Source organism: Panthera tigris, chromosome E2 (assembly GCF_018350195.1).
Source record: "Panthera tigris isolate Pti1 chromosome E2, P.tigris_Pti1_mat1.1, whole genome shotgun sequence".
Taxonomy (NCBI): Eukaryota; Metazoa; Chordata; class Mammalia; order Carnivora; family Felidae; genus Panthera; species Panthera tigris.
Window position 1 is genome coordinate 767115 of NC_056674.1, and position 26889 is coordinate 794003.

The 26889-nt window shown below is 44.4% G+C and overlaps 1 protein-coding gene across 2 annotated transcripts; it reads left to right on the top strand.

The window, feature by feature from the left end:
- The first annotated feature begins 13607 nt into the window (after nucleotides 1–13607).
- On the top strand, nucleotides 13608–25697 carry LOC102965065 (zinc finger protein 850). 2 transcript variants are annotated; one of them, XM_042969817.1, is made up of 3 exons: nucleotides 13608–13847; nucleotides 16281–16407; nucleotides 19960–25697. In XM_042969817.1, the coding sequence occupies exons 1-3, from the start codon at nucleotides 13815–13817 to the stop codon at nucleotides 23118–23120; spliced, it is 3321 nt and encodes a 1106-aa protein (XP_042825751.1). In that variant the 5' UTR covers nucleotides 13608–13814; the 3' UTR covers nucleotides 23121–25697. The 2 variants fall into 2 exon arrangements, 1 of the variants encoding a protein (XP_042825751.1); XR_006211988.1 differs by lacking the exons at nucleotides 13608–13847; nucleotides 19960–25697 and adding an exon at nucleotides 15981–16174 and having other exon boundaries at nucleotides 16281–16613.
- The last annotated feature ends 1192 nt before the right edge of the window (nucleotides 25698–26889 follow it).

A 26889-nucleotide genomic window follows, 5' to 3' on the forward strand; every position in this document is an offset into this window, starting at 1 on the left:
AGGATGTTTCTGATAGGATCTTCATCTGCTAAAGAAAACTCAGATTGCTGGACGCCCAGCCATTGTCAAGCTAAGGTGGTTTTTCCCTTCAGCACATTAACATTAAGAGGATAGGGAGTTCCTGGAGAAATGTTATGATCTGTGTTTGACTCAAGTATTTGACAATGGACTGTTGGTTAAAGGAAATTTAATTTTATCTGCCATTTCCTTCTTGCCATTGTTCCCCACATCACTATGGAGGGAAGGGTGAATTTGGAGCTAGAGATTTCTGGAGATTAGGCTATTGAGAAGGTTGCCTTTTTCTTGTAATTTACTAAGATATTTGTAAACTGATGGAGACTCATATCTTGCATGACTGCGATATCTATCACTTAACCATTTGTTTTTCCCTTTCCTTTGTTCTTGGACAGCCAGGAGTGCTTGAGGAATGTCACACATAACCCACTGGGGGGAGGGGGAGGTTTGCTGTTAGCCTGTACTTTGCCCTCAGCTTGCCCCACCCTCCCTCATCATATCCCCTGAACAGTTTTGATCCTGAAGTCATTAAGGTTGTTAAAAGTGGAAGGTCTCATCTTCTGTAGCTTCTTCCTGCTGAGTAGGGGTGTAGAGATGTCCCTACCTATGGGTCAATATTGATCAGGTGGGAAATGTATGGGGGAGTTGCAAATGGTGGAGGCAACTGGATCCAATGTGGACAACGGTATGAACCTCCTTGAGGAGAAAAGATCATCTGTTGTTTTGAAGTTATTGCAGGGGTGGACTCTGGGCACCAGGCAGAGATTGGAGAAAACCTAATTAGAATGACAAGAGATTAGCCCAAATAAAAGTCCTTTGGTAGTTGACAAAAATCCTCTAGTCCAGGAGGTTAACCAATCACTAAAGGAAAGAGAGGGATTGTTTAAAGCACCAGTTTGAGTATTCATGTCAGTTAGAAATCCAGAAATATTTTTGTGGTAATCTGGAATGCACATACAGCATTGTTTGTGTGAGAGCACGAGTTCCACTTTAAGTCGCAGCTAAAACATTTAATCCCATTTTATTTTGTAGAACTGTTTTATGCATTTGGGCTATTTTAGCATTGAATAATATAATGTTATTTTAAGAGTCATTTAAGAACTTAACTGTGTGGGGCGCCTGGGTGGCTCAGTCGGTTAGGTGTCCGACTTCAGCTCAGGTCATGATCTTATACTCTGTGAGTTCAAGCCCCACGTCGGGCTCTGTGCTGACAGCTCGGAGCCTGCTTCAGATTCTGTGACTTCTTCTCTCTCTACCTCTCTGCCTCTCACTCTGTCTCTCTTTCAAAAATAAATAAACATCAAAAAAATTTTTATTTTATTTATTTTTTTTTAAATTTTTTTTTAACGTTTATTTATTTTTGAGACAGGGAGAGACACAGCATGAACGGGGGAGGGGCAGAGAGAGAAGGAGACACAGAATCGGAAGCAAGCTCCAGGCTCTGAGCCATCAGCCCAGAGCCCGACGCGGGGCTCGAACTCGCGGACCGCAAGATCATGACCTGAGCTGAAGTCGGACGCTTAACCGACTGAGCCACCCAGGCGCCCCTCAAAAAAAAAAATTTAAATACCTTAACTGTGTAACAGGTGGTGTTTAGCCAACAGGTGCTTTCCTGTTTTGTAAGCAATCAGGTAATTTTAAAAAAGACATTTTTATAACAAAAATAAAGGTTAATGGATAGAGAAAATTACAAACCCAGTGTCTACCAGTGCTGCCAGTGAGATTTTTTAGATGTCAGGCTTGACGCATTCTCAGATGGAGTGGAAACAGGCAGCAGGAATCAGATTGGTCTTTCTGGTTTGTAACTCAAATGTCTGTGGTGATACTTTTGAATGGCCCATTGTAAGAAGGAATTGTTAGTATAAATTGAGGAAAGGATAGTGAAAAAGAAAGGTACAACCACCATAAGAGAAGTTTGAGGCTCACAGGAATGAGAAGGCACATTAGTTTGCTCATTGATTAAAGGGGGTACAGGTTTTATTTGAGATATAGGAGCCTATGAAGAGTGTCCCTCTAATTTACTGCAGTGGGAGTACTCAATATGACCCATAGGGGCCCTTCCATTCTGGAGTTAGATCTGCTGCTGTATTAGACTTTCAATCTTTTTAATAAACCAGGTCTTTGGGTTTAAATGGTATGGGTTTCTATTAGCTGTCAGATCAGGTTTAGGGAGGATATGGTTTGCATATTCACTTAGAGATTTATGAATTAACCGGGCCTCAAGTGAATAATTTAATGAAGTACTATAGTCCTTATCTATTGATAGGCTTACAGTGATAAAAGTCTTTGCATACAATTGTTGGGGGAATCCATCCCACTTTCCAGTTGTTTAAATAATCATATGCCCATGGGGTCTTATTATTACCCCCACAGAACAAGAAGCAAAAAATTGTCCACACCTATGCCATTGTGACAATTTTTCTGAAGTTTACCTCAAGTTGTCTAGTTTAGGCAAATAACATTTAAAGACAATGAAAACTAAAGTTTAACATCCATAAAGTTGCATTATTGAAACATAGTTTTTCTAAGAACCCTCATTTCCAGGCATAGCCAAATCAAGATTAATTCATTTGTAGACCAAGTCAAGTTTTAACAAACTTGGCCTAATTATTTACATAAGCTCAGCAAGAATAGCAATTTATCATGTAGATCTTTTAAAGTTTGCTTTGCTGGAAACTTTTGTAAGGAATCTCCAGATTGAACTTTTAGTAGGCTCTCAAGACCAGAAGCCAAGACAAGTACTTGCCATCAGACAGTCCTGCAATACCTGTAGAATTATGCAAATTCCTCCTCACAGGGTCCCCAAGATATCCTGAGGTTCCTGCACCTGCCAGGAAGTGACATTCTTTACTCACCTGGTAAGGCTGCTGGGAACTCTGTAAACAAGGTATCAGGCTAACATTTCCAAGGGGATTTATGCCTCCATATTTCTTAAAGTGAACCTGTTATGCCCAGAATTCGTGATCCCCAAAGACAACCAGGGAGCCGAGTCCGATGCAAAAGCAAAGAGCCTTTATTCGAGCTAGCTCGAGTTCAATCCCCTACCTGCACTGACGCAGTGGTGAGATGCCAGAGAGAGAGTGCGAGTTTCAAAAGCATAAAGGTTTTATAGGGATCTAGGGGTGGTTGGTGGGGTAATGGTCGTGGCCTTAGCCGATTGGCTGGGGAAGGGTCAGAGTCCTGTTGCGCAGGTCACCAGACGTGGTTTGAACGGGAAGCTTGAATGGGTGAAAGGGAAGTTACTCAAGGGGAGGAGGCGTGGTCTCAGGTTTGAGCAGGAATTTCTTTCTGCGGTTTTCCGGGAAAGAGGGCCATGTCGGGGACATAGTCACTCAAGATGGAGGACACAGAACAAGATGGAGGACACAGAACAAAATGGAGGATACAGAACAAGATGGAGGACACAGAACAAGATGGAGGACACAGAACAAAATGGAGTCAGCGGGCCTAGGTCTGCTCTTTCAAACCTTAGTTCCTTAGAGCTGTGTGGTCATATCTGAGTCTATGCATGTCTCTCAAATATGACATTCCAGTCAAAGCCTTGGTAAAATAACCAGTATTTCCAATGGCATCCTGTTACAAGGTGAACATATTCTTATTGAACTTATGCAAGTAAGTATGATTGCCATGGAGAAAGAACACTCACTGAGTTTGTGAATTTCAGAGGGTTTAGGTAGAGAGAAAAGTTCAATACTATAGTTTGTTGACAAGTGAATACTTTATCACATTCCTGTATATCATAGATATCTTAAGAGAAAGTTTCCTTAATCTGGGTGAGCAAATATCAGAGATCCAACAATATTTCCAACACGAATCACAAAACTATAATCTTCCTCTCAGTTCATTTAGTCCCATGTTCCTAATTCTTGTTCAGTTTGAATGCAGCTTTTTCATTCTGGAAATTCTTACCCATTTTAGTTTTAGGATTTTTAAAGATGTCAAATACCTGTGTTTGTCCTAAAAGTCCTTTTTATGAATCTTCTTGAAGATGAAATATGTTTTGAGAATGAGAACAATTATAAATGACACAATCTCAGAAATGGACATTGCTAAAGATCTTATGAGAGTTCCTTATATGCAATTGATGGGGAAATTCAGTGATTTCTGTGACACATAACATTTTATGATCAGAATATCAGGTGATTACCTTATTACCGAAACATATTAAAATTTTAGGAATTGCATATGTATTTGAGCATTTATAGCATTTACTTATGCAATACAACCTAAGGTTTACCATTATTTGGGAGAGCTTTTCCAAGTAACTTAACATACCAAATAAGTCTGAATGGTCAAAAGGACTTCATTTACAATTTAAATCCTGGGAAGTTTGTTAAAACCTTACAAAGTTATAAAACATATCCTAAATAGGATTACAGATCATTACGAATCTTATTTGTTTAACCAAGGTGGCAATAAGAGATTCCAAAGGCAAATATGTAGGGTTATATAGTTGTTAGCAAAACTTTGCTTGTTTAACATTGAGAAGTTTTAACTTTAAGTAATCAAAGACCTGATAAAGACAAAACATACAGCTCTGGTTTTCCTGGCGGACAAAAGAGAAAAAGCTATTGTTTACATTATTCTTAACAGCAGATCAACAGTCCAAGAAAACTTTGTCTTTTGAACCGAGAAAAGGCAGAATTTTAATCTAATACCAGTGTACTTTTAAAATCTATCCATTGCAACCTTAGTCCATTCTGACCCCATAAAATTCCTTTCCAAAGATTTCCCTTCACAGACCTACAACTTTCCTTCGCCTTCAGATTTTGTCCCAAGCCGTTTCTCTGCAAACAACCAATCTCATTTAGGACAAAATTACTTTCTTTTACCTTCAACAAAACTGTATTTCCATTTTACATACAGAGTTGCTTTTCTTATATCTGTTAGTCTTAACTACATTCTGCAGAATTTTAACTCAGAAACCTTAGTCTCCAGTGAAAACAGTAACCAACTGTAACCTGTTACACCAGAATTCTTTAGATGACAAATTTATAAACCAGTTAACCACAAAGCATGTTTACCAACAGATCCAATAGCCTTAGTTTTTCTGCAGTAAGTCGAAGCACAAACCTAAGTTTAGTAATCAATGCTTTAGTATTTTATCTCATTAGATATCCAATCATTTCAATCACATTTAATGTGTGTGAGAGAAACTTTAAAGTTTCAGATTACCAAAGGCTTTGAAAGCTATCTTAACAATTACCCATGAAAACTTTGGGGCAGACAAAATTAACCAATATTTTAAGTCATATTTTGCTAACAAATTCCAACAGAGATAATATGAGTTTACTTGACCTTCAGCAAGCCTAGATAGATAAGTTCCATATTCAATGCTGATAACTATAAATACAGGTCTATCTTAATTAAACCAAAGAATTTAAATTAGTTTACCAAATATGTTTCACTTGGGTCCAGTTAAGACAAATTTTTCCCCATTGTCCATTTTTTAATGTGGAACACTGGTGGGAAAATCTGAAGTGGGCATTCCATGGGTGGGGGATGCTCTTCTCTGACTTTGAGGGTGGGAGGAGGAGTTGATGGTGCCTGAGGCACTGAGGATGGTATAGGAACCAGTTCTGCAGGCCTCACCCAAGATGGTGCAGAAAGAGGAAGAGGGGGAGGGGAAGGAAGAAGCGAGTTGCCAGCAGAAGGTAGACAAAGGGAATTCCCAGTCCTGAACCTTGTCACCTTGGACAGAGCAACAGATGCCATTTCTGTCTGTCTCTCTCTCTCCCTCTCTCTCCTCTGCCCTCCACCAACTATTGGAATTAGGCAGTCCATATCAGGCCAGAGAAGACAGAGAATTTCCCTGAAACAAATGGAGTTTCAGCAGCTGCTTGGGAATATTCCTTAAAGTCCCTGTCCCAAGGTAGACTAACCACAGTTAGTTTCAGTTATAGCCATTAACCTGGGAAATGATTGAGGGAGAGGCCTTCACATCTATTTCGAGGAGGAACAGAGAAAGTCAGTGACCCTTTCATTAGGGATGGCCTGTGTTTCCTCCAGCAACTGAGTTCTAGCAGGAGGAGGCCTGTTTAGACATCCAATTTGTCAAGGGGGAGTTTAGTAGCCAAACACATTTGGTAAAACACATTCTGCAAGAGGCCTTTTCGTCTGGGTCCTGACTTAGAGCCATGAAGACCTGGACCTAGGGTACCTCTGTCGATTTTCCCTATTGCCTGCAGAAGAGATCTGTTAGATTCTACTAAGGCCTTGCAGTGTTACAGGACATCAGTCCTTTCCTAAATCTTGCAATCCAAATTGTTTTCAATGAATTAAAAAGGCATCCCAAGGGAGAGTCCTTGGGGATGGAAGAGAAGCTCCCAGGCTCCTAGAGAGAGAAAAGTAGAGAAGGTCCACTACCACGAAGATCCCCCCTGACGCCCAGGTGGTGTTTCATGCACCGGATATGTCAGAGGTTCCTGGTGTCAAAATGAACTGAGACATCCCTCAAATGAAGTCACTATGATGACCAACCAGCCAAACAAGACCCCTGAAAAAGGGATGGTAGCATCCCCCCCGCTTCCCCATTGCACCCTGGCTACAAATGGGTGCCGGTATATGGACCAGGTTTGCCTTGCTGAGAAGGCCAAGAAACCACTGTTTGTTTGTTTTTTAATTTTTTAATGGTTATATTTTTGAGACAGAGAGAGACCGAGCATGAGCAGGGGAGGGGCAGAGAGAGAGAGAGAGAGAGAGGGAGACACAGAATCAGAAGCAGGCTCCAGGCTCTGACCTGTCAGCACAGATCCAACGCGGGGCTCAAACTATCAACCGCGAGATCATGACCTGAGCCGAAGTTGGACGCTCAACCAACTGAGCCACCCAGGCACCTCCAAGAAACCACTGTTTTTAACCCATGGAAAATATTGGGAAAATGTTACATGGAGGAATTACTCAATTTTGTAATTTAAGTAGTAGTTAGTAGAGGCCATTGACCAAAAACAGTAAAGACAGAAATCCATCATGATCTAAGCGACATTCCAACACATATAGTTTTTACAGCCAACTTCCTAGGAAATGGTCCATGGTTGGGTTTTAATTCAATTGGTTACTGGCTTTGGCCGGGTCCCGGTGCAGGTCCCCCTGCCAGAAGTGGCTAGACCAGGGATGTGGAGGGGATCATGTTAGACCAATGAGGAGGAAACCTTATACTGGAGTCTTAAGATTGGCAGCCATCTTGGTGACTTGGGTGGCTGTCCTGTGCCCAAGACATACAACTTTTTATAAAGACAGGAATAAAGAGAGGGCGTCAAGTTTCTGGGTCTTATTACTATTCTGGCCAAGGTACTAACTTCTAGCCAAAAGTCAGGCTTTCTCCTCCATGTAGAGTAGCCACGGGCTAGAGGAGTGCAGCCTGAACAATTGACCAGAAAATGTTCCAATAAGACCATACTCCTTGAAAGGCCCTCGAAATGAGAGTAAAGGAAGAAAAGAGAAAGTACTCACCAAGTTTGCACTGAAGCTCAGAGTCCAGTTGAAAAGACTCATAGCCCCACACATTGAACGCCATATGATGAGGTTTTGGGGTGATGGTGGGGTTCGTGGGGTCCAGAGCTGACGGCCAAGAAAGAATTCTTGAAGACGTCTTTGGTGCAAAAATGTGATTTTATAAAGCATGGGGACAGGACCCATGGGCAGGAAGAGCTGCACTGGGGTTGTGTAAATGACTGGTTATGTACTTTGCAGTTTTTTTGGGGGGGAGGTAAAATCAAAAGGGAAGTTTCCAAAGAGACTTTCATATGCTAAAGACTCACAGATTACTGGAGGCCTAGTTATTGTCAAGCTAAGATTGTTTTTCCCTCTAGCAAAGCATTAAGACAATAAGGAGTTCCTGGAGAAACATTTTATTCTGCAAGCCTCAAGTATTTGTCAATAGGCTGTAGGTTATAAGGAAATTTGCTTTTATACACCATTTCCTTTTTGCCTTTGTTCCCCACAATACTAAGATATTTGTAAACTGATGGAGACTCGATCAGTTTAACCATTTGCCTTCTTTCCTTTCCTTTGTCCCTGGGTAGGCAGGAGTGCCCGAGGAATGTCATACATATCCTACCTGGTGTGGGGGGCAAGGGGGGCTGCTAGGATAAGAAATTGAAACCTAAGAACACCCAATCGAAACACCCAAGCACAAACAGCTAACTAGGCTTTCCCAAATAAGGCAATTCCTTAAGCTATAGCGAATCATGTAACTTCTTTGCTTTCCACTTTTTTTTTTTAACGTTTATTTATTTTTGAGACAGAGAGAGACAGAGCTTGAACGGGGGAGGGTCAGAGAGAGAGACACAGAATCCTAAACAGGCTCCAGTCTATGCAGTCAGCACAGAGCCCGACGCGGGGCTCGAACTCATGGACAGCGAGATCATGACCTGAGCCAAAGTCGGCCGCCCAACCAACTGAGCCACCCAGGCGCCCCTTTGCTTTCCACTTTTGTCTAAAAAAGCCTTTCCCCTGAGTTTGGTTTGATGCTGCCCAAATGTATTTGGTGTTTGCTCAAATATGGTCTTCAAAATTTTGATGGTCATTGTTATGCCCAGAATTCGTGATCCCCAAATATCGCCAGGGAGCCGAGTCCGATGTAAAAGCAAAAGAGGCTTTATTCGAGCTAGCTCGAGCTCAATCCCCTACCTGCACCGAGGCAGCGGTGAGATACCAGGGAGAGAGAGCGATTTCAAAAGGACAAAGGTTTTATTGGGGCCTAGGGGCAGTTGGTGAGGTAATGGCTATGGCCTCAGCCGATTGGCTGGGGAAGGGTCCGAGTCCTGTTAGGCAGGTGAGGGGGGGTTACTCAAGGGGAGGAGGTGTGGTCAAGGTGAAGGACACAGAACAAGATGGAGTCGGCCGGCATAGGCCCGCCCTTTCAGTCATCAATTTGGTGAGGGAGCCAAAGGCAAGTAGAGGGCGAACCACAAGCCAGCAACCTGCCAACCAGCCAACCTCATTGGGATATATGTGACATTCCTCAGGCATTCCTGACTGTCATAAGCTAAGAGAAGGAGAGAACAAATGGCTAACTGACAGAGATGATAGTTATGCAGGATGCAAGTCTTCATCAGTTTACAAATGTCTTAGTCAATTACAAGAAAAAGGCAATCTTATCAATAGTCCAGCCTCCAGAAACCCATATACTCAGTTTCCTGGAGCCCCAACATCACCCTCCCTTTCATAGTGATGTGGGGAACAAAAACAAGGAAGGAAGGAAATGGCAAATAAAATTAAATTTCTTTATAACCTGCACCCATTGACAAAGACTTGAGACACGCAGAGTAAAACATTCCTACAGGAACTCCCTACTGTCTTAATGTTAATGCCTTAGTGAGGAAAAAACAACCTTAGCTTGACAATAGCTAGGCCTCTCATAACTTATGCGTCTTCTTTAGAATATGAAAGTCCTTCTGGAAACCTCCCTTTTGCCTTTACCTCCCCCAGCTCCATAGTACATAACCAGTCACTCCTCACAACCCCAGTGCAGCTCTTTCTGCCCAAAGGCCCTGTCCCTATGCTTTCATAAAATCACCTTTTTGCAACAAAGAGGTCTCAAGAATTCTTTCTTGGCCATTCATTCTGGACCCTCACCACCACTCCAAAACCACCTCAACTTTATCTTTTAAAAGAACTAAAAAAAAAAATAAAACCCACATGACTCATCCTTGCTCAGTAGTGCTCTTATTAAAAAGAGCTTCCTTGCATAGGGTGCCCAGGTGGCTCAGTCCAGTGGGCATCTAGCTGTTGATTTCAGCTCAGGTCATGATCTCACGGTTCGTGGGTTTGAGACCCAAGTCTGTCAGTGCAGAGCCTGCTTGGGATTCTCTCTCCCTCTCTCTCTCTGCCCCTCCTCAACTCTTTCTCTCTCTCAAAATAAATAAACTTAAAAAAAGGGCTTCCTCACTACACAATGTAATATTACATCCAATCCCCTTTTCTCACAAAATCACCTCTCCTTTTTTTCATTGCGCCTGCCACATTCTAACGTACAATATAACAGTATTTCTGCTTTCATGTTTCCTGTGTTTTCCTTGAACATAATAAAAGCCACATGAATATGGGACTGCTTGTCTTCTCTCTCCATTTCTCTCATGAATCTACCAAAAGTTCCTGAAAAGGCAGTATGTGCACAATGCAAATTTGTTAAGACAGTGAATAAACATGACAATTTTTAAAGTTGATTTATTTTGAGAGACACAGAGCAAGCAGGGCAGAGATAGAGGGAGGAAGAGAATCCCAAGCAGCCTTTGCACTGTCAGTGCAGAATCCAACGTGGGGCTCAATCTCATGAACCCTCAGATCATGACCTGAGCTGAAATCAGAAGTCTGAAGCTTAACTGACTGACCCACCCAGGTGACCCTAAACATGACATTTCAAGTTCTTTCCCATGTAAACTATTCCAGGTACCCTAAATGTCCTCCTTAAGTCTATCTTCAAAGTAGTGTGAAAATTAGTAAAGGAAATCTCCTTTAAAAATGGAGTCAGGGGGTGCCTGGGTGGCTCAGTCGGTTAAGCGGCCGACTTTCGGCTCAGGTCATGATCTCACGGTCCGTGAGTTCGAGCCCCGCATCGGGCTCTGTGCTGACCGCTCAGAGCCTGGAGCCTGTTTCTGATTCTGTGTCTCCCTCTCTCTCTGCCCCTCCCCTGTTCATGCTCTGTCTCTCTCTGTCTCAAAAATAAATAAGCGTTAAAAAAAAATTAAAAAAAAAATGGAGTCAGGAGGCTGAAATGAGGGAGCTCTTAGGCTGGTAGGACATAATCTGCAGGAGGAAGGAATATAATTTATTTTATTTTATTTTTTTAATTTACATCCAAATTAGTTAACATATAGTTCAACAATGATTTCAGGAGTAGATTCCTTAGTGCCCCTTACCCATTTAGCCCACTCCCCCTCCAGTAACCCTCTGTTTGTTCTCCATATTTATGAGTGTCTTATGTTTTGTCCCCCTCCCTGTTTTTATATTATTTTTGATTCCCTTCCCTTATGTTCATCTGTTTTGTCTCTTAAAGTCCTCATATGAGTGAAGTCATATACTATTTGTCTTTCTCTGACTAATTTCACTTAGCATAAAACCCTCCAGTTCTTCCCACGTAGTTGCAAATGGCAAGATTCCATTCCTTTCTGATTGCTGAGTAATACTCCATTGTATTTATATACCACATTTTCTTTATCCATTCATCCATCAATGGACATTTGGGCTCTTTCCATACTTTGGCTATTGTTGATAGTGCTGCTATAAACATTGAGGTGCATGTGTTCCTTCGAAACAGCATACCCGTGTCCCTTGGATAAATACCTAATAGTGCAATTCCTGATTTGTAGGGTAGTTCTATTTTTAGTTTTTTGAGGAACCTCCATACTGCTTTCCAGAGTGGCTGCACCAGCTTGCATTCCCAAGGAATATAATTTTTATATTGACAAAGGAGGATGCATTCTGGGTAGGAATTTAGTCTCCTGCCTCTAATAAAAAGAAGGATGGTCTTTCCTTGCCCCACCAAGGACACACTAATGAAGGCATGCAGCCACTGAATATCTGCCACAGCCTCACACTGTTGTTCCTCAGTGAACTTTCATTGAAATCAGCACTCCCCAATCTCCTCCTAAAACCTCATAAAAACTGACTTTACCTGTGTCTCGTGACACTTGCCTGTGGACACTTGCCAGTTAAAATTCCTCTGTTATTCCTAAATAAACTCAGTTTGCTAGTAAAATAACTGGCTGTTTATTTTTAAGCTGGAAAGTATTGCTCAATGTTTGCAGAAATGAAAATTTCACATTTTGCAGATAAAAGTCTCACAAAGACCAAGCACATTGGTCTGGCACAGCCACATGCTCTGTTTCATTGTATCCTTTCTCAGACTACTTAGAGCCTTCTTCTAATATTTATGTGAGTTCCAAGGCTCACTTGTTAGAGTGTCCAACTTCAGCTCAGGTCATGGTTTTGCGATCCCTGAGTTCCACCACCACATTGCACTCACTGCTGTCAGGACAGAGCCTGCTTTAGATCCCCTGACCACGCCCCCCCCCCCCCCCCCCCGGTTCTCTATCCCTCACCTGGCTGTATTCTCAAAAATAAATATTTAACAAAGAAAAGAAAAGAAAAGTTCTGTGAATTCTACTGTTTTTTGGTCTTTACTGATGTGTAGGAATATGGGATGTGGGTTTGCCCTTAGGTATTTCTGTTACTGTCTTTAAACCACTAGATAAATGTTATGAACTGCTTTTTGAAATGGGCATTTCACATCTGATTTTCTACGATAATTTCAGTTCCTACTGCCAGTACCTGCAGAAATGAGAATCATTTCCCAGCAAGGAGATGAGATCATTGGGTTGAGATTCTCCCTTTGCACACATGCTCCAAATGGAAATGGCAACACGAATTTGGTACCAAATATAGCATCAGTTAAGTTGCTCTCTGAGATTGATGTCAAACTCCTATAAGGAATTGGGTATATCTGAGAATATGGAGTAAGAAATATATGGATAAAGGTGTTCCTCAATAGATGTGACACAATCACTATACAGGCAAGTGAAGGTTTGTGTGGAACCAGAGGCTGACCTCCTCATTGTCCACCTAACTCAGGGTGGCTTGCCATTCATCTTCCTTCTTCCCTGTCACAGACATGTATGGAGTGTGACAAAGTAAACCACAGGCCCCAGATGGAGTCCCTTCTGCTAGGTCATGTCACCCAACCTGGGCATAATACCTAAACTCATTGTACTTTCAACCACCCCCAGAAATTTATTTTCCACTGGCCACTGAGGAATTTTGTGGTCAGCACTAAAAAGGTAATCAGCTACATGGATGGGTCCTCTCCATCACCCAAAGGAAGATGAGGTATTTCTCTAATAAGACCCATTTGTCCTCCAATTAAGATGACCTCAACTGACATAATCCTTTTTTTCTGTTTATGATGTTTTTGTCCTACCTTTAAAAAGCTTTTCCTAAAAACAAAAAACAAAACAACACAAACCAACACCAAAAAACCTTTCCCTTTCTGTAGCCCTTTGGAGCTTCCACTACTTGCTAGATGTGATGCTGCCCAATTCACGAATCAACGAATAAAGGCAAAAGACCGTTAAAATGTACTGGGCTGAATTTTTGTTGTTTAAAGAAACTTTTCTATTGTTCCTAACCAATTACAAAACTGACTCTAACGCTTCAGGGTGCAAGTGTTTGAAGAGCAACATCTTTCCAGCTGTGTACACTCCTTTGATTTCTGAAGCGCTGGACACATTCGAACGATGTGTCCTTTACCTCAGGAAGAGGTCGTGGGAGCATATAAAATAATAGTTTTCTCCTTTGGAAGCTGATTGAGCTTCATGGAGTGTGAAGTTAGGGCTCTTCTCTGTCTTTAACAATGTGCAAAGCAGTTCTCCGTGGGTAGGAGCAGCACTTTCCACTAACCCTCGGGGTGCGGCGTGTCCAAAGCTCCAGGGTGCAAAACCTACTTCTGGTGGCAACTACTGCGCTGGGAGCTAAGGTACCCGGAAGGCACTGGACACAGAGGACAGAGCGAGGAGCCAACAAGGGAACAGGAAAGGGATTTCTAGGCGTGCGCAGCCGCTGGGGGCAGGACTTCCGGCCTCACCCCTCGGACGACTTCTGGCCTTTCCTCAGGTCGGCTCAACCTCTAAGGTTCCGGAGCGGACTTTCGGGGACCAGGTGACAAACTAACAAAGCGCGAGGGGAGGCAACGTCCCCGCCGCATAGACTGGGGGTCACGACTCGCTGACGCCACTCGGGCTGCTCCCCGCCGGGGCCGGAACTGGGACCGCGGGCTCGAGTGTCAGTTCTCCCACAGTCCGATGGCGGCGGCCGCGCCTAAGGACCCGGCTGAGGTAAACGCGCGGCCCCCGGGCCCACCCGCCCCGCCCCTGACCCTCCAGGCCCGAGCGCGGGGCGCCTGCTCGCGTCCCTGCGGCCCAGGTCCCGGTGTCCGGGCCGGGGAGGCGCTCGCGGGCGGGGTCCCCGCGTCTGAGCGCCGGCGTGACGGGGTGCGGGAGCGGGCTGCAGGGGAGGGGCCGGCTGGTGCAGGGCTGCAGGGGGCCTGCGCCACCAGCGGGGCACGGCAGGTCTCGGTTCTTTCAGCGAACGCCAGGTGCAGCGGCGCCCGTGAGGCCTGTCACCTGGCTGCCTGACCAGTCCATCCGTGCTGGCGGTGTGCCAGGCGGTGTAACCCGGGTGTAAATAGATAGGCCCAGTCTGGCTGCGGAGAGGACAGATTGCAGGGGTGGGGGGCAGAGGGGGCAGGGAGCGCAGGAGGGGGTGCCTGCGCGAGTGTATGTCATCGTTGACGGGCCAGAAGGGTCACCGTGGATGTCAGAGAAGCGGTTGAATTTTGGCCCCGGGTTTGAGAAGGGCCAAGGCAAATTTGGGGTGTTGCAGGTGACAGGAGAAAGGGAGGGGTCCCGGAATGCCTGGGGGCTTTGGTCCTTTGAAGTACAATCTGCCAGTTATTTGACGGGCAAAACTAGTTTCTTTGAGAACGAAAGAGCACCGCAGTCTGGAACAAGCAAGCTGAGGCTCAACAGTAGGCCAGTCCGGAGGACACGAGAGAGGTAGGCTTTTTGAAAGGGGAAGGGGCTAAGTTGGGAAGGCTGTTAACATCTACGAGTCCCTGAGAGTAAACTGGGAATTGAAAGTATAGTGGCTTCGCATTGGCTGAGCTGTGGGTGGGTGGTCCCGAAAGCCTGTCTTTTCCCGTCTGGGCTAGTAGAGGAGGCAGTTTCCCAGTCCAAGTTCGAGTGTGTCGTCCTGTCGGGTCTGCACTGATCATGGCGGTAGTGCGTGAGAGCTCCCCCTGCTGCGGCCTCCCGACTCCCTTTGAGTGAGGTTTCCCGTTATTAATTTTCAGCGGTCCTAGCAGCGGAAGGGCTGGACGCTCCCATCAGCTGGACGGAAGGTGGCAGTAGGTCGATTGTCCTTGGAGATCTCCCAAGTTGCTTGGACGTCGTTAAGTCTTAGATGTTCAGAGAGGCGTGAGTGACGTCATCCAGTGGGCGGCGGGACAGGAAAACCCGGGAAACCGGGGCAGGTTTCAGGATGGAAACTTTGAAAAGTGAGGGCAGTTGTGTGGCCCCGGCGGAGGTTTGGATCACATTGAGGAGGGGGTGCAGAGTAGGGGGGCAGTGCTATTAGTAGGTCAGAGGGCCTTAGTGAGGTGTGCTGAAGAGTGGTTCCCTGGCTCAGCGCCTGGTTGGGGCTGCTGGGCAGCGCGGGCACAGGCGAAGGAGAGAGAAAGATGTGGCAGATGGATGGGTGGGTAAGGCTCCCATGGCATGATGGGACAAGAGGTGGCTGAGGACACCTAGGAGTAATTGCGGCAAGGTGACAGGGAGTCTGGGGCTGCCCTTTATTCAGTGGTGTAGGGCTTCACCAGAGCTTTGTGGTGCGCTTTTCTGGTGTCCGGGCCGTTTCACAGTCTTGCTGATGGATAAGGTGTGGGGCCAGTGTGGTCACTTGTGAGTCTCTGTGCCTGGCAGGGAGCCCTTTCGGGCTGGGCTTTTCACAAAGGTTCAGTGCAGAGTGGAGGGTTGTGACTGTTGGAGGGACAGCATGGGCAGCACAGAAGTATTAGAGGGACTGGGAGTGTCTGAAACGGCTACGTGGCTGTGGGTGTGTGTCCCTGAAGCCAGGATCCCCGGCAGGCGAGGGGGACTTCTCAGCCGCATTTGAGGCTTTCCCTCTGGTGGGATCCACGAGAGTGCTGGGGTCGTAGTGGACCCTGTTTGAATTTGTCACACATCGTTTGGGTGTCATGTGACAGGCACCAGTGTGAGTCAAGGGGGCATCCTTTGGTGTGGGGCAGGAAGCTGTGGGGGCGCAACTGTGGGGTGTGAAGGTGTGAGGGAGATGCAGACTACAGGGTCATGTTCACTTGGAGAGGGAGTGTGAGTGTGAGCTTAGGGTCTCAGGGCCCTGGGATTGGAGACTGACTGGTCGAGGCGGGTCCATAATTGGCTGTGTTTGAGGGCACATTCGGGGAGACTCCACGGGAATTTCCAGGCAGAAAGGATGGCGCTTGTGGGGCCAAACCCAGATTGGCCCCCGCAGATTGCATCTATGCACCCCCTGCCTGTTATTGCTGAGGACCGAACACAGTGATTGGTGGGATGGTGAGGAGACGGTGGCGTTAATGACACCAGGACCTGGTCTTTATTCTGAGGTAGGAGCTGGGGTGGCTGGGGAGAATGGGGTGTATGTGTCAGGGTTTAGATTGTGGGTTCTCCGAGAGAGAATGTTCATGGTGCTATCTGTCCGTTTCATGACAGGGTGGTGTGACCTTTGAGGACATTGCCATCTACTTCTCCTGGAAGGAATGGAGACTTCTTGATGAGGCTCAGAGACGGCTGTACTATGACGTGATGCTGGAGAACTTTACACTTATATCCTCCCTGGGTAAGGCCCTCACCCTCCCCAGTGACCTGGACTGGGCTCTGTATTCTCATTTACCTCCCCTTCCGCCTACCCCCCCTTCCTCCTTCCATTCCCCCGGCGATGCTTTTTCCTTCTCAGGTGTGGATGTGGGACTTGTCTGCTTTCCCCACTTTTTTGGTGGTTGCATTTGTTGCTGGGTCTGGGTTGTCCATATGCCCTTTTCTCTCTCCTTGCAGCCCAGTGCCCTCTGTGCTGAACCCTCATACGGTAAGATCTGGGCGGTAGTCATTAGTAAAGCTGACAGATTGCACCTTGCTGGCCCTCTCCTTGGCTGGGTCAGTGTATCCAGATCTATGCCATTTCTGTGGCCCAGGTTTTGATCTCTTCCCTTCGGTGATGTGTACTTGTGCCTGCCTGTGCCAAAAATTACAGTCATTGGCTTGGTCACACTCAAGTGGATTATGGGCTACTTCTCAAGACTATCTTATGTGGTTCTTCTTGTAGTGTTTACATTTTTCGTATACCTGCCCTTCTCCATTCAGCTCTGTTAAGGTTTGATTGACCAAATTGTAATATTGAAAGTATATTACAAGATGAATTGATATACTTAAACGTTATGAAATTATTACCAAAATGAAGGTGATCGGCACACTGATTACTTGACGTAATTACCTTTTTCAGGCTCGTGGTGAGAAAGCTTAATATCTACTCTCAGCAAATTTTAAGTTACAGTACAGTCAGTATTAACACGTGTAGTTAACATGCTGTCCTTTAGATCCTCAAACTTACTCATCTTATAAATGAAAGTGTGTACTCCTGACCATCATCTCCCCATTTCCCCCAGTCCAGAGCTTCTGGCATTCTACTTTCTGTCTCTATGAGTTCGAATATTTTGTAAGAATACCCAAATAAAGTACCATGCAGTATTTGTCTTGTCCTGTGTGGTTTATTTCACTTAGAGTAAGTTTTTCCGTGTTCATCCGTATTGTGGTAAGTGCCCGTTTTACGTTCTTTTTTATGGCTGAATATACCTACACTTGTGTGTGTACTAAGTGTTGTCACTTATCAGCTCATGCACACTTAATCATGTTTCCCTATGTTGACTGTTGTGAATAATACTACAGTGGATGTGGATGTGCAGACACTTTGTGTAGATTCTGATTTTGTTTCCTTGGGATACATACCTAGAAATGGCAATGGTGGGCCATGTGGCGGTTTGATTTAAAAATTTTTTTGTGACTCCTCCCTATTATTTCCTATAATGACTTCCCTGATTTACATTCCCAGCAACAGTGTTCAGCCATTCTTTTTTCTCCACATCCTCACCAACATGTTACCTCTTGTTTTTTGGTCATAGCCATTTTAACAGGTATAAGGTGATATCTTGTGGGGTTTTTTTTGTTTTTTGTTTTTGTTTTGTTTTGTTTTTTTGAATGAGAGACTGATAGAGATAGCACATGCAAGCAAGGGAGAGAGAGAATCTTAAGCAGGTTCCCAATCGAGTGTTGTGCAGAAATCAAGAGATGCCTAAAACGACTGAGCCCCCCAACACCCCACATAGCTTATGATTTTGATTTGCGTTTCCTGATGATTAGTGCTCCAAGCCCTTGTTGGCCAATTGTGTCTCCTTTCCACTGTCTTCTGTGTGTCTGGTTCTGCTGCTACTTTGCAATTTGCTATAATCCTACTTGTTTCTTTTTGATTTTGTTGTGTGTGTTTTTAATGTCAAATTTAAAAAAAAATTGACAATAGTAAGGTTAAGGAGACTTTTCCCTAGTTTTTTTCTAAGAGTTTTAGGGTTTGATGTCGTGTGCTGAAATTTTTAATTAATTTCAAGTTTATTTCCATGAGAGCTGTAAAATGGAGATCCTGTACATTATTTTTTTCATTTGGAATATCAGATTCGACAACAGTCTTAAAGAGATTATTTTTTCAGGGCGCCTGGGTGGCTCAGTGGGCTGAGCATCTGACTTCAGCTCAGGTCATGATCTCGCGGTCCGCGAGTTTGAGCCCCGCATCGGGCTCTGTGCTGGCCACTCAGAGCCTGGGGCCTGTTTCGGATTCTGTGTCTCCCTCTCTCTCTGACCCTCCCCCGTTCATGCTCTGTCTCTGTCTCAAAAATAAATAAATGTTAAAAAAAAATTTTTTTTAAGAGATTATTTTTTCAACAGAGTATTCTTGGCATAATTGCCAAAAATCAGTTAATTATGTATGTGTAGTTAGAATTTGGGCTCTTTATTCAATTGCACTGGTCTATTTTTTATGCCAGTGCCTTATTGTTTTGATTATATAGCTTTGTAATGTTGTTTGAAATCAGAAATGTGCTGCCTTCAGTTTTGATTTTTGTTTCCAAGATTTCTTTGCTTCCTGTTTTAGGAGATTCGGTGGCAGGGGTGCCAGTGTCCTCTGTGGAGCAGGCAGTAGGAGTCCCTGCTGAGCAGGGACCTCAGTAGCACCCACCTGGTGGCTGACAGAGATTCCCCAGCCCCTGTTTTCTACCCATCCCCCCATGTCTCTGCTAATATTGTCTCCAGCCATCCCTCTGTGTGCTTGTGCTCTCTTTGATGCTTCACTGTGTATTAGTCAGTCTTGATTGGACTCTGGAGCCCTCTGAGGCTACTCTGATTCATGAATAGCTGTTGAGTTGATTTTTTTTGGTGAAGGCTGGGATCCCGTATTCTACCATCCTGCCAACATCAGTCACATAGGATGCTTTTCTGAGTCAGTTGTGTGCTGAGTAGCTCTGGGACAGTCGTGGCCATCCAGCGTGACCAATTTTCTTCAGTATTTCTAGCCTCCCTGTGCCCTGTAGTTGCTCACCTGGAGCTTACAGGGAAGAGTCCATACGTGGACTGTATCATACAATGGACCTGATCCAGACATGACCAGGTGGGCTCACAGGGGCCTTTTTCTGGTGAATGGCAGCTGGGGAAGGTGTGATATCAGGACTTTGTTCAGATCACACTAGGTACCTTTGTTCAACTAGAGTTTGGTGCCATGCCAATGGCCACACCTCGTTCATGCCTTTCCTTCTTCACTGTTGACAGTTTGTGTACTTGTGGGTTCTACTCCTTTGGTAGTCCTGTGACTTCCAGCGCAGGGGTAATTGCTGTTTCTCAGGCCTCCACATCTTAACCATTTCTCTCACTGCTCTTCCTGGGTAGTCCAACATTCACCTTCGCCCATTTGCCAGAAATGTTCGTGTATCCTTCATGTGACCTTGAACAGCCACAGATTTCTTTTGATTGGATTTTTCAGCAGCCTCCTACTCAGCCAGATGTCAGTAGCAGAAAAGAACCTTGCCAATGCTGTGGGCAGAGAAACAAGTTGTAGACCCTGGCTCTCTTCCTTCCATCAGACCCTGGTTTTCTGTCCTTCCAATGAGCTGTCCACAGTGCATTGACCTTAGGGGCCCAGTAACGCAGAGCAGGCACTCCTTCACCTGAATTCCAACTCCCGTGTCTGGAATAGCATCTACTCAACTCGTGCCTACATGAGACAGGTGCATATGTGTGACGGGCTTACCCCTCCCTGTAGTCACCACGTATTTCATGAGAGTTTCTTTGTGTTCAGGTTGCTGCTGTGGAGCAGAGGATGCGGAGGCGCCCCTTGAACAGAGCGTTTCTGTAGGTGTGTCACAGGCCAGCACGCCCAAGGCAGCTCTGTCTTCCCGGAAGACCCACCCCTGTGAGATGTGTGGTCTGGTCTTGAGAGACGTTTTCCACTTGGCTGAACACCAGGGAAAACCAAGCAGCCAGAAACTGTTGAGGTGTGGGGCATGCGCACAGCGATTTTACTTCAGCGTAAACTTTCAGCAGCAGCCGGAGCAGCACACGGGAGAGAAACCATTCGGAAGTAGTGTGGACACGGCCTCTTTTATGAAGGGATATGGATTCCATGATTCAGGAAAGCCCTTTACCTGTACAGAGGTTCAGAAGGATTTTGTGCCTGGCTCAGGGCATCTGCAGCAAGAGGCCACTGAAACTGGAGAGAAGCCAAACACAATCAGCCAGTGCAGGGCAACTTTGCAGAGCAGTAAAGGTCATTACTCTCGGGGAGAACGCAAGGAAGCCTTCTGTTCCGAACATACACATGTTCGGGATCAGAGTGTCCAACCTGAAAGTCCATGTTTTGTGTGCAGTGAATGTGGGAAAGCATTCAGGCACAAATCTTTATTTTCCATACACCAGAGATTCCATACTGTGGAAAGACATCATGAGCTTAACAAATGTGGAAAATTGCTAAGGCAGATGTCAACTCACACTGCACATGGAAAGACTCTCACTGCGTCTAGGCAATACACGTGCAACAAATGTGGGAAATCCTTAAGCCACAAATCTGTGCTCATTCATCCCCAGAGAGGGCATAGTGGAGAAAATGATTATGTTTGCAGTGGATGTTCAGCATCTTTTAGCCATAGTTCAGTTTCGATTATACATTCTGTTCAAACCTCAGAAAGGCCCTATAAGTGTAGTGTCTGTGCAAAATGTTTTACCTCTATCTCTGCCCTCACTTATCATCAGAGATCTCACACAGGGGAAAGACCTTATGGGTGCAGTGAGTGTGGGAAATCTTTTACCTCCAGGACTGGCCTCCATTACCATTACATAGTTCACTCTGGAGAGAGGCCTTATGAGTGCAGTAAGTGTGGGAAGGCTTTTATCTCCAGAACTGGCCTCCGTTACCATTACAGAGTTCACACTGGAGAAAGGCCTTATGAATGCAGAGAATGTGGGAAATCTTTTACCGATACTTCTGCCCTCCGATATCATCAGAGAGTTCACACTGGAGAAAAGCCTTATGAGTGCAGTGAATGTGGGAAATCTTTTACTACGCCGTCTGCCCTCCGTTGTCATCAGAGAGTTCACACTGGAGAAAGGCCTTATGAGTGCAGTGAATGTGGGAAATCTTTTACTACTCCTTCTGCCCTCCGTTCTCACCAGAGAGTTCACACTGGAGAAAGGCCTTATGAGTGCAGTGAATGTGGGAAATCTTTTACTCATACTTCTGCCCTTCGTTATCACCAGAGAGTTCACACTGGGGAAAAGCCTTATGGCTGTAGGGAATGTGGGAAATCTTTTACTACTCCTTTTGCTCTCCGTTCTCACCAGAGAGTTCACACAGGAGAAAGGCCTTATGAGTGCAGTGAATGTGGGAAATCTTTTTTCTCTAAGTCTGACCTCCATTGTCATCATAGAGTTCACACTGGAGAAAGGCCTTTTGAGTGCAGTGAATGTGGCAAGTCCTTTCTCCGAAGAAATAATCTCAATGTACATGCAAAGGTCCACTCAGATGAAAGGCCTTACAAGTGTAATGAATGTGGGAAATCTTTTAAGTGTAAGTCAGCATGCATTCAACACCAGAGAGTTCACACTGGAGAAAGGCCTTATGAGTGCAGTGAATGTGGGAAATCTTTTACCACTAGTTCAGGCCTTCGTTATCACCAGAGATTTCACACTGGAGAAAGACCTTATGAGTGCACTGAATGTGGGAAATCTTTTGCTGACACTTCTGCCCTCCATTATCACCAGAGAGTTCACACAGGAGAAAGGCCTTATGAGTGCAGTGAATGTGGGAAATCTTTTTTCTCTAGGTCTGACCTCCATTATCATCACAGAGTCCACACTGGGGAGAGGCCTTATGAGTGCAGTGAGTGTGGCAAGTCTTTTTCCCGAAGAAATAACCTCAATGTACACCTAAAGGTGCACTCAGATGAAAAGCCTTACAAGTGTAATGATTGTGGGAAATCTTTCAAGTGTAAGTCATCATTCATTGAACACCAGAGAGTTCACACCGGAGAAAGACCTTATGAGTGCAGTGAGTGTGGGAAACCTTTTTCCACTAGTTCTGTCCTTCGTTCTCACCAGAGAGTTCACACTGGAGAAAGGCCTTATGAGTGCAGTGAATGTGGGAAAACTTTTACTGCTAGCTCTATCCTCCGTAATCACAAGAGAGTTCACACTGGAGAAAGACCTTATGAGTGCAGTGAATGTGGGAAAACTTTTACCACTAGGTCTGTCCTCCTTTATCATCAGAGAGTTCATAGTGGAGAAAGGCCTTATGAATGCAGTGAATGTGGCAAGTCCTTTATCCAAAGAAATAGTCTCAAAGTACACAGAAAGGTTCATTCTGGTGAAATGCCTTATAAGTGCAATGAATGTGCGAAATCTTTCACCTGCAAGTCAAAACTCCTTGAACACCAGAGAATTCACACAGGAGAAAAACCTTATCTGTGCAATAAATGTGGGAAATCTTTTAGTCGTAGCCATGCCCTTCAGTATCATCATCAAAGTCACCTTGGAATAAGGCCTTATAAGTGTAGTGAATGTGGGAAATCTTTTGCTTGTAGTTATTCCCTCCGATCTCACCAGAGAGTTCACACTGGAGAAAGGCCTTATGAGTGCAATGAATGTGGGAAATCTTTTACAGCTAGTTCTGTCCTACATGCTCACCAGAGAGTTCACACTGGAGAAAGACCGTATGAGTGCAGTGAATGTGGAAAGTCCTTTCTCCGAAGAAATAGCCTCAATGTACACATAAAGGTTCACTCGGGTGAAAGGCCTTACAATTGTAATAAATGTGGGAAATCTTTTAAGTGGAAGGCAACATTCATTCAACACCAGAGACTTCACACAGGAGAAAGGCCTTATGAGTGCACTGTATGTGGGAAATCTTTTATCAGTCATCCTGCTCTTAGTTATCACCAAAGAGTTCACACTGGAGAAAGGCCTTAGGAGTGCTGTGAATGTGGGCAGTCTTTTAGCCAAAGCTCCAGTCTCACTCAACAACAGAAAGTATAGTAGATGAAGCCCTTCTGAGTGATCAATTATGAATTGTTTATGTTCACTAGAAGTTGTATTTCTCTTCCTATCCTCTATTCAGGATTAGCAGATGATGTCTTTGGGAGGTAATTTGAATCAGAATGGGTCATGAGTGTGGATGGAGCCCTCATGAATGGGTTTATTGTCTTCATACCAGTTCTAAGAGAGCTTGCTTCCTCTGTGTACCATGTGAGGACCCTTTTGAGAAGGTCATCTATAAATCAGGAAGTTGCTCCTCACCAGACATGGAACTGGACCCTATAGGGAATGTTAGGTTGGCTATCCAGCCTCCAGAAAGAAGTTTCTGTTGTTTGCAAGTCACCTAGTTTATGGTACTTTGTTAGAGCAGCCTGAGCTAAGACATGTGAAGAATGTGGGCAATCTTTTGACAAAGGATACAGTTTCGTAAAAATCAGAAAGTACCCTGGGTAAGGCCTCATGAGTGAGGGGAATGACACAATTCCTTTTGCCAGTCCTCTGTCTTCATTGCACACTCAGTTCACACTGCCAAAGGGTGTTAAGGTAGCAGAGCAGGTGGCATTTCCTTGAGTAGTGTAATCACAGTGGAGGAGTGCCTTTGTGAAGCAGCCACTTAGCTGGAACAAACCTTGTTCACTTGAATGTCCCCAGTGGAGTGACTTACCCTAAGTTTCAGCTATTTGGGAAAACTTGAGGAGCTGTGTTGTGCTTCTGATGTGTCCGGAGTCATTGCTAGATTGAAGTCACTGCCAGTTTCTGTAGCAGAAGTCATTTCACCAATGCCACCTGGCAGGTTCCCACAGTATATATCAGTCACCACCCCAATATGCTATGGCAAGCTGGTCTCTGTTTTTTGTCATTGCCAATAGGAATTATGGATTGTTGGAACTTCTCATTCTCTTCTCAGAATGTGGATGTGACACATTGTTTATCCACAGCACCTGATCTGAGTTATTGGTGGTATCTTGCAGAGAAAGACTCATCTTAGGGATGTTACCATCTTGTGATGCCCAACTGGTCATGTGGGGCAAGGCCTCGTCCAGAAGGAAGAGGCAAGAGGTAGCGTTCTGTGCAGCAACATGGTGAAGTCTTTTCCTTTGCAGACCCTGGTGTGAGTGTGGTAACATCTCAGAGACGATTTTGAGGAAGTGGTTGAGCCTTGTGGACAGCAGTGTGGGACATACCAGGGGACCACTGTGCCAGGTTGGAGGGCTGGGTTGACGTGCAAGGAGTGGGTGAGACACCTGAAGGGGGTGGCACACCCAGCAATGCTATTTAGGTAGGACTCTATGGGCTGAGTCTCCCTTTTTCACCCTGGACATGGATTTCCCACCGTGGGTCCCTAAGACAGTGACCTGCCTATTGCTCTAGCCACTCTTTTCCCAGTAGTTCCCTGAGGGACACCGCACAGTCTATGTGGCCCAGAGGTCCTTGACCCAACTCATACGTACATGCTGTGCAATGGCATGTGCAAGTCTGTGGTGCCAGTGAGGGACTCAATCTTCATAGTGATTATATTTTTTGAAATAAATTGTTAAGGACAAATTAATATCAGGCAATGAACCACATATCCAGAAAGCTTAGAGTACACTAAACAGGATAAATGCAAGAAGAAGAAAAAAAGACCCACATGTAGATGTTTTATTTTCAACTTACTTGAAATCATAGATAAAGTTTTTAAAGAAGACTGAGGGAAGAAAATACCTTAGCTCCAGAAGAACAAAGACTTACATCTATTTTCTCAGAAATCATGCAAGCAAGACAGGAGAGGAATGAAATATTTAGTGTTGAGAGAAAAACTCATCAGGCTAGAGTTGTCTACCTGGCAAAATTATCCTTCGACAGTGCAGGGCAAACAGCATTTCTGAAAGAAAAACTAGGGAACGTTTTGCCAGCAAACCTGCCATCTTATTCCATTTTGGGTGATATGACAAAATACTACAGACTGGGTAATTTATAGAAAAATAAACATTCATTTCTCACAGTTCCGGAGGCTGGCAAGTCCAAGGTCAAGGCGCCAGCATGGGTGAGTTCTCTGGTCAAGATCCTCCTCCTGGTTCCTAGTTGGCTTTTCTTGCTACATTCTTCCATGATTAAAGAAATTAGGGATTTTTTTTTTCAGTAGGCTGCAGGTCCAGGATGGAGCCAAATATGGGGCTTTAACTCATGATCCTGAGATCAAGAGTTGGATGCTTAACTAATTGAGCCATCCAGGCACCCCAGAAATAAGGGATCTTCGTGGAGCTCCTTTTATAAAGGCAATTCATTTGCCTTTATAAGCCCATTCATGAGGGCTCTAACCTTATAACCTAAGCACCTCCCAAAAGTGTCATATTTAGGGGTTAGGATTTTTTCACATGAATTTGGGGAAGGGGGGTGACCATAGGATCTTGCTTGCAAGAATTGTGAGAAGAACTTTAGAGACAAGGAATGTGATACGGGTCAGAAACTTAGATCTACATAAAGAAAGAGTATTGCAGGAAGAATAACAATGTAAAAAAAGTATTTTTCTGGGGCACCTGGGTGGATCAGTCAGTTAAGCATCTGACTTGGGCTCAGGTCATGATCTCACAGTTTGTGAGTTTGAGCCCCACGTTGGGCTGTGTGCTGACAGCTCAGAACCTGGAGTCTGCTTTGGATTCTGTGTCTCCCTCTCTCTCTGTCCCTCCCCTGCTCGGTCTCTGTCTCTCTGTCAAAATAAATATAAAAAAAAAAATTTAATATATTTTTCTTTTTTAATATTATTATTTAACAATTTTTAAGTATACTCCACACCCGACACGGGGCTTAAACTCATGGCCCTAAAATTAAGAGTTGCATGCTCTGCCAACTGAGCCAAACAGTTGTTACATCAACAATATATTCTGTTATTTATGATTATCTTAATGTGTGTGTGCAGATATTAGGCTTTGATATTCGTAGAATGAATGATGTCAATGATAAAAGGGACTGGAAGGAGGAATTGAGATTATTTTGTTATGATAAGGTATAGTATCCTTGAAGTGGTGTAGTATTTGAAAGTAGATTTGGAAGGGCTCCTGGGTGGTTCAGTCAGTTAAGCGTCTGACTTAGGCTTAGATCACAATCTCACGTTTCATGAGATTGAGTCCCATAGTTAGTGCAGAGCCTGCTTTACATCCTCTGTCTCTCTCTGGCCCTACTCTCCTTGAGCATGTGTGCACACTGTCTCTCTCTATCTCTCTTTCAAAAATAAAATGAGCATTAAAAAGAAGTAGATTTGGATTAGTTGTCAATGTTTATTGCAAATTCGAGGGCAACAAAAAGTATAACTGATATGCTAAGGAACAAAAGAAGATGGAGTACCATAAAATACTCAGTTAAAACCATAAAAAGCAGGAAAAGAGTGGAAGACAAATTGAGACAAAGAACAAGGGTGATGAATAGAAATCAGTAACAAATATGGTATATGTTAATCTAACTATATCAATAATCACTTTGAATGGTAGAAAACTAATTAAAAGATTTTCACAATGGGCCCCAAAGCAAGATCCTACTATATATTGTCTACAGAAACTGTGCGATAATACATATGCAGTGTTTTAACCTCTGAGTTTGTAGTAATCTATTACAGGAACAGTAGAAAATGGATAGAGGAACAGACATCCGGAGAAATGAATGATTGAGAAAGACATAGAGCAAGTTAGTGAGGGCTCACTTTATGAAGCTTCTCCCTCTGTGTGAC

Excerpts from the sequence above, each read along its gene's own strand:
- LOC102965065 (XM_042969817.1), top strand. The coding sequence starts at position 13,815 with ATGGCGGCGGCCGCGCCTAAGGACCCGGCTGAG. Across the intron at positions 13,848-16,280 it reads CGCCTAAGGACCCGGCTGAG|GGTGGTGTGACCTTTGAGGA; the intron begins GTAAACGCGCGG and ends GTTTCATGACAG. Across the intron at positions 16,408-19,959 it reads TACACTTATATCCTCCCTGG|GTTGCTGCTGTGGAGCAGAG; the intron begins GTAAGGCCCTCA and ends CTTTGTGTTCAG.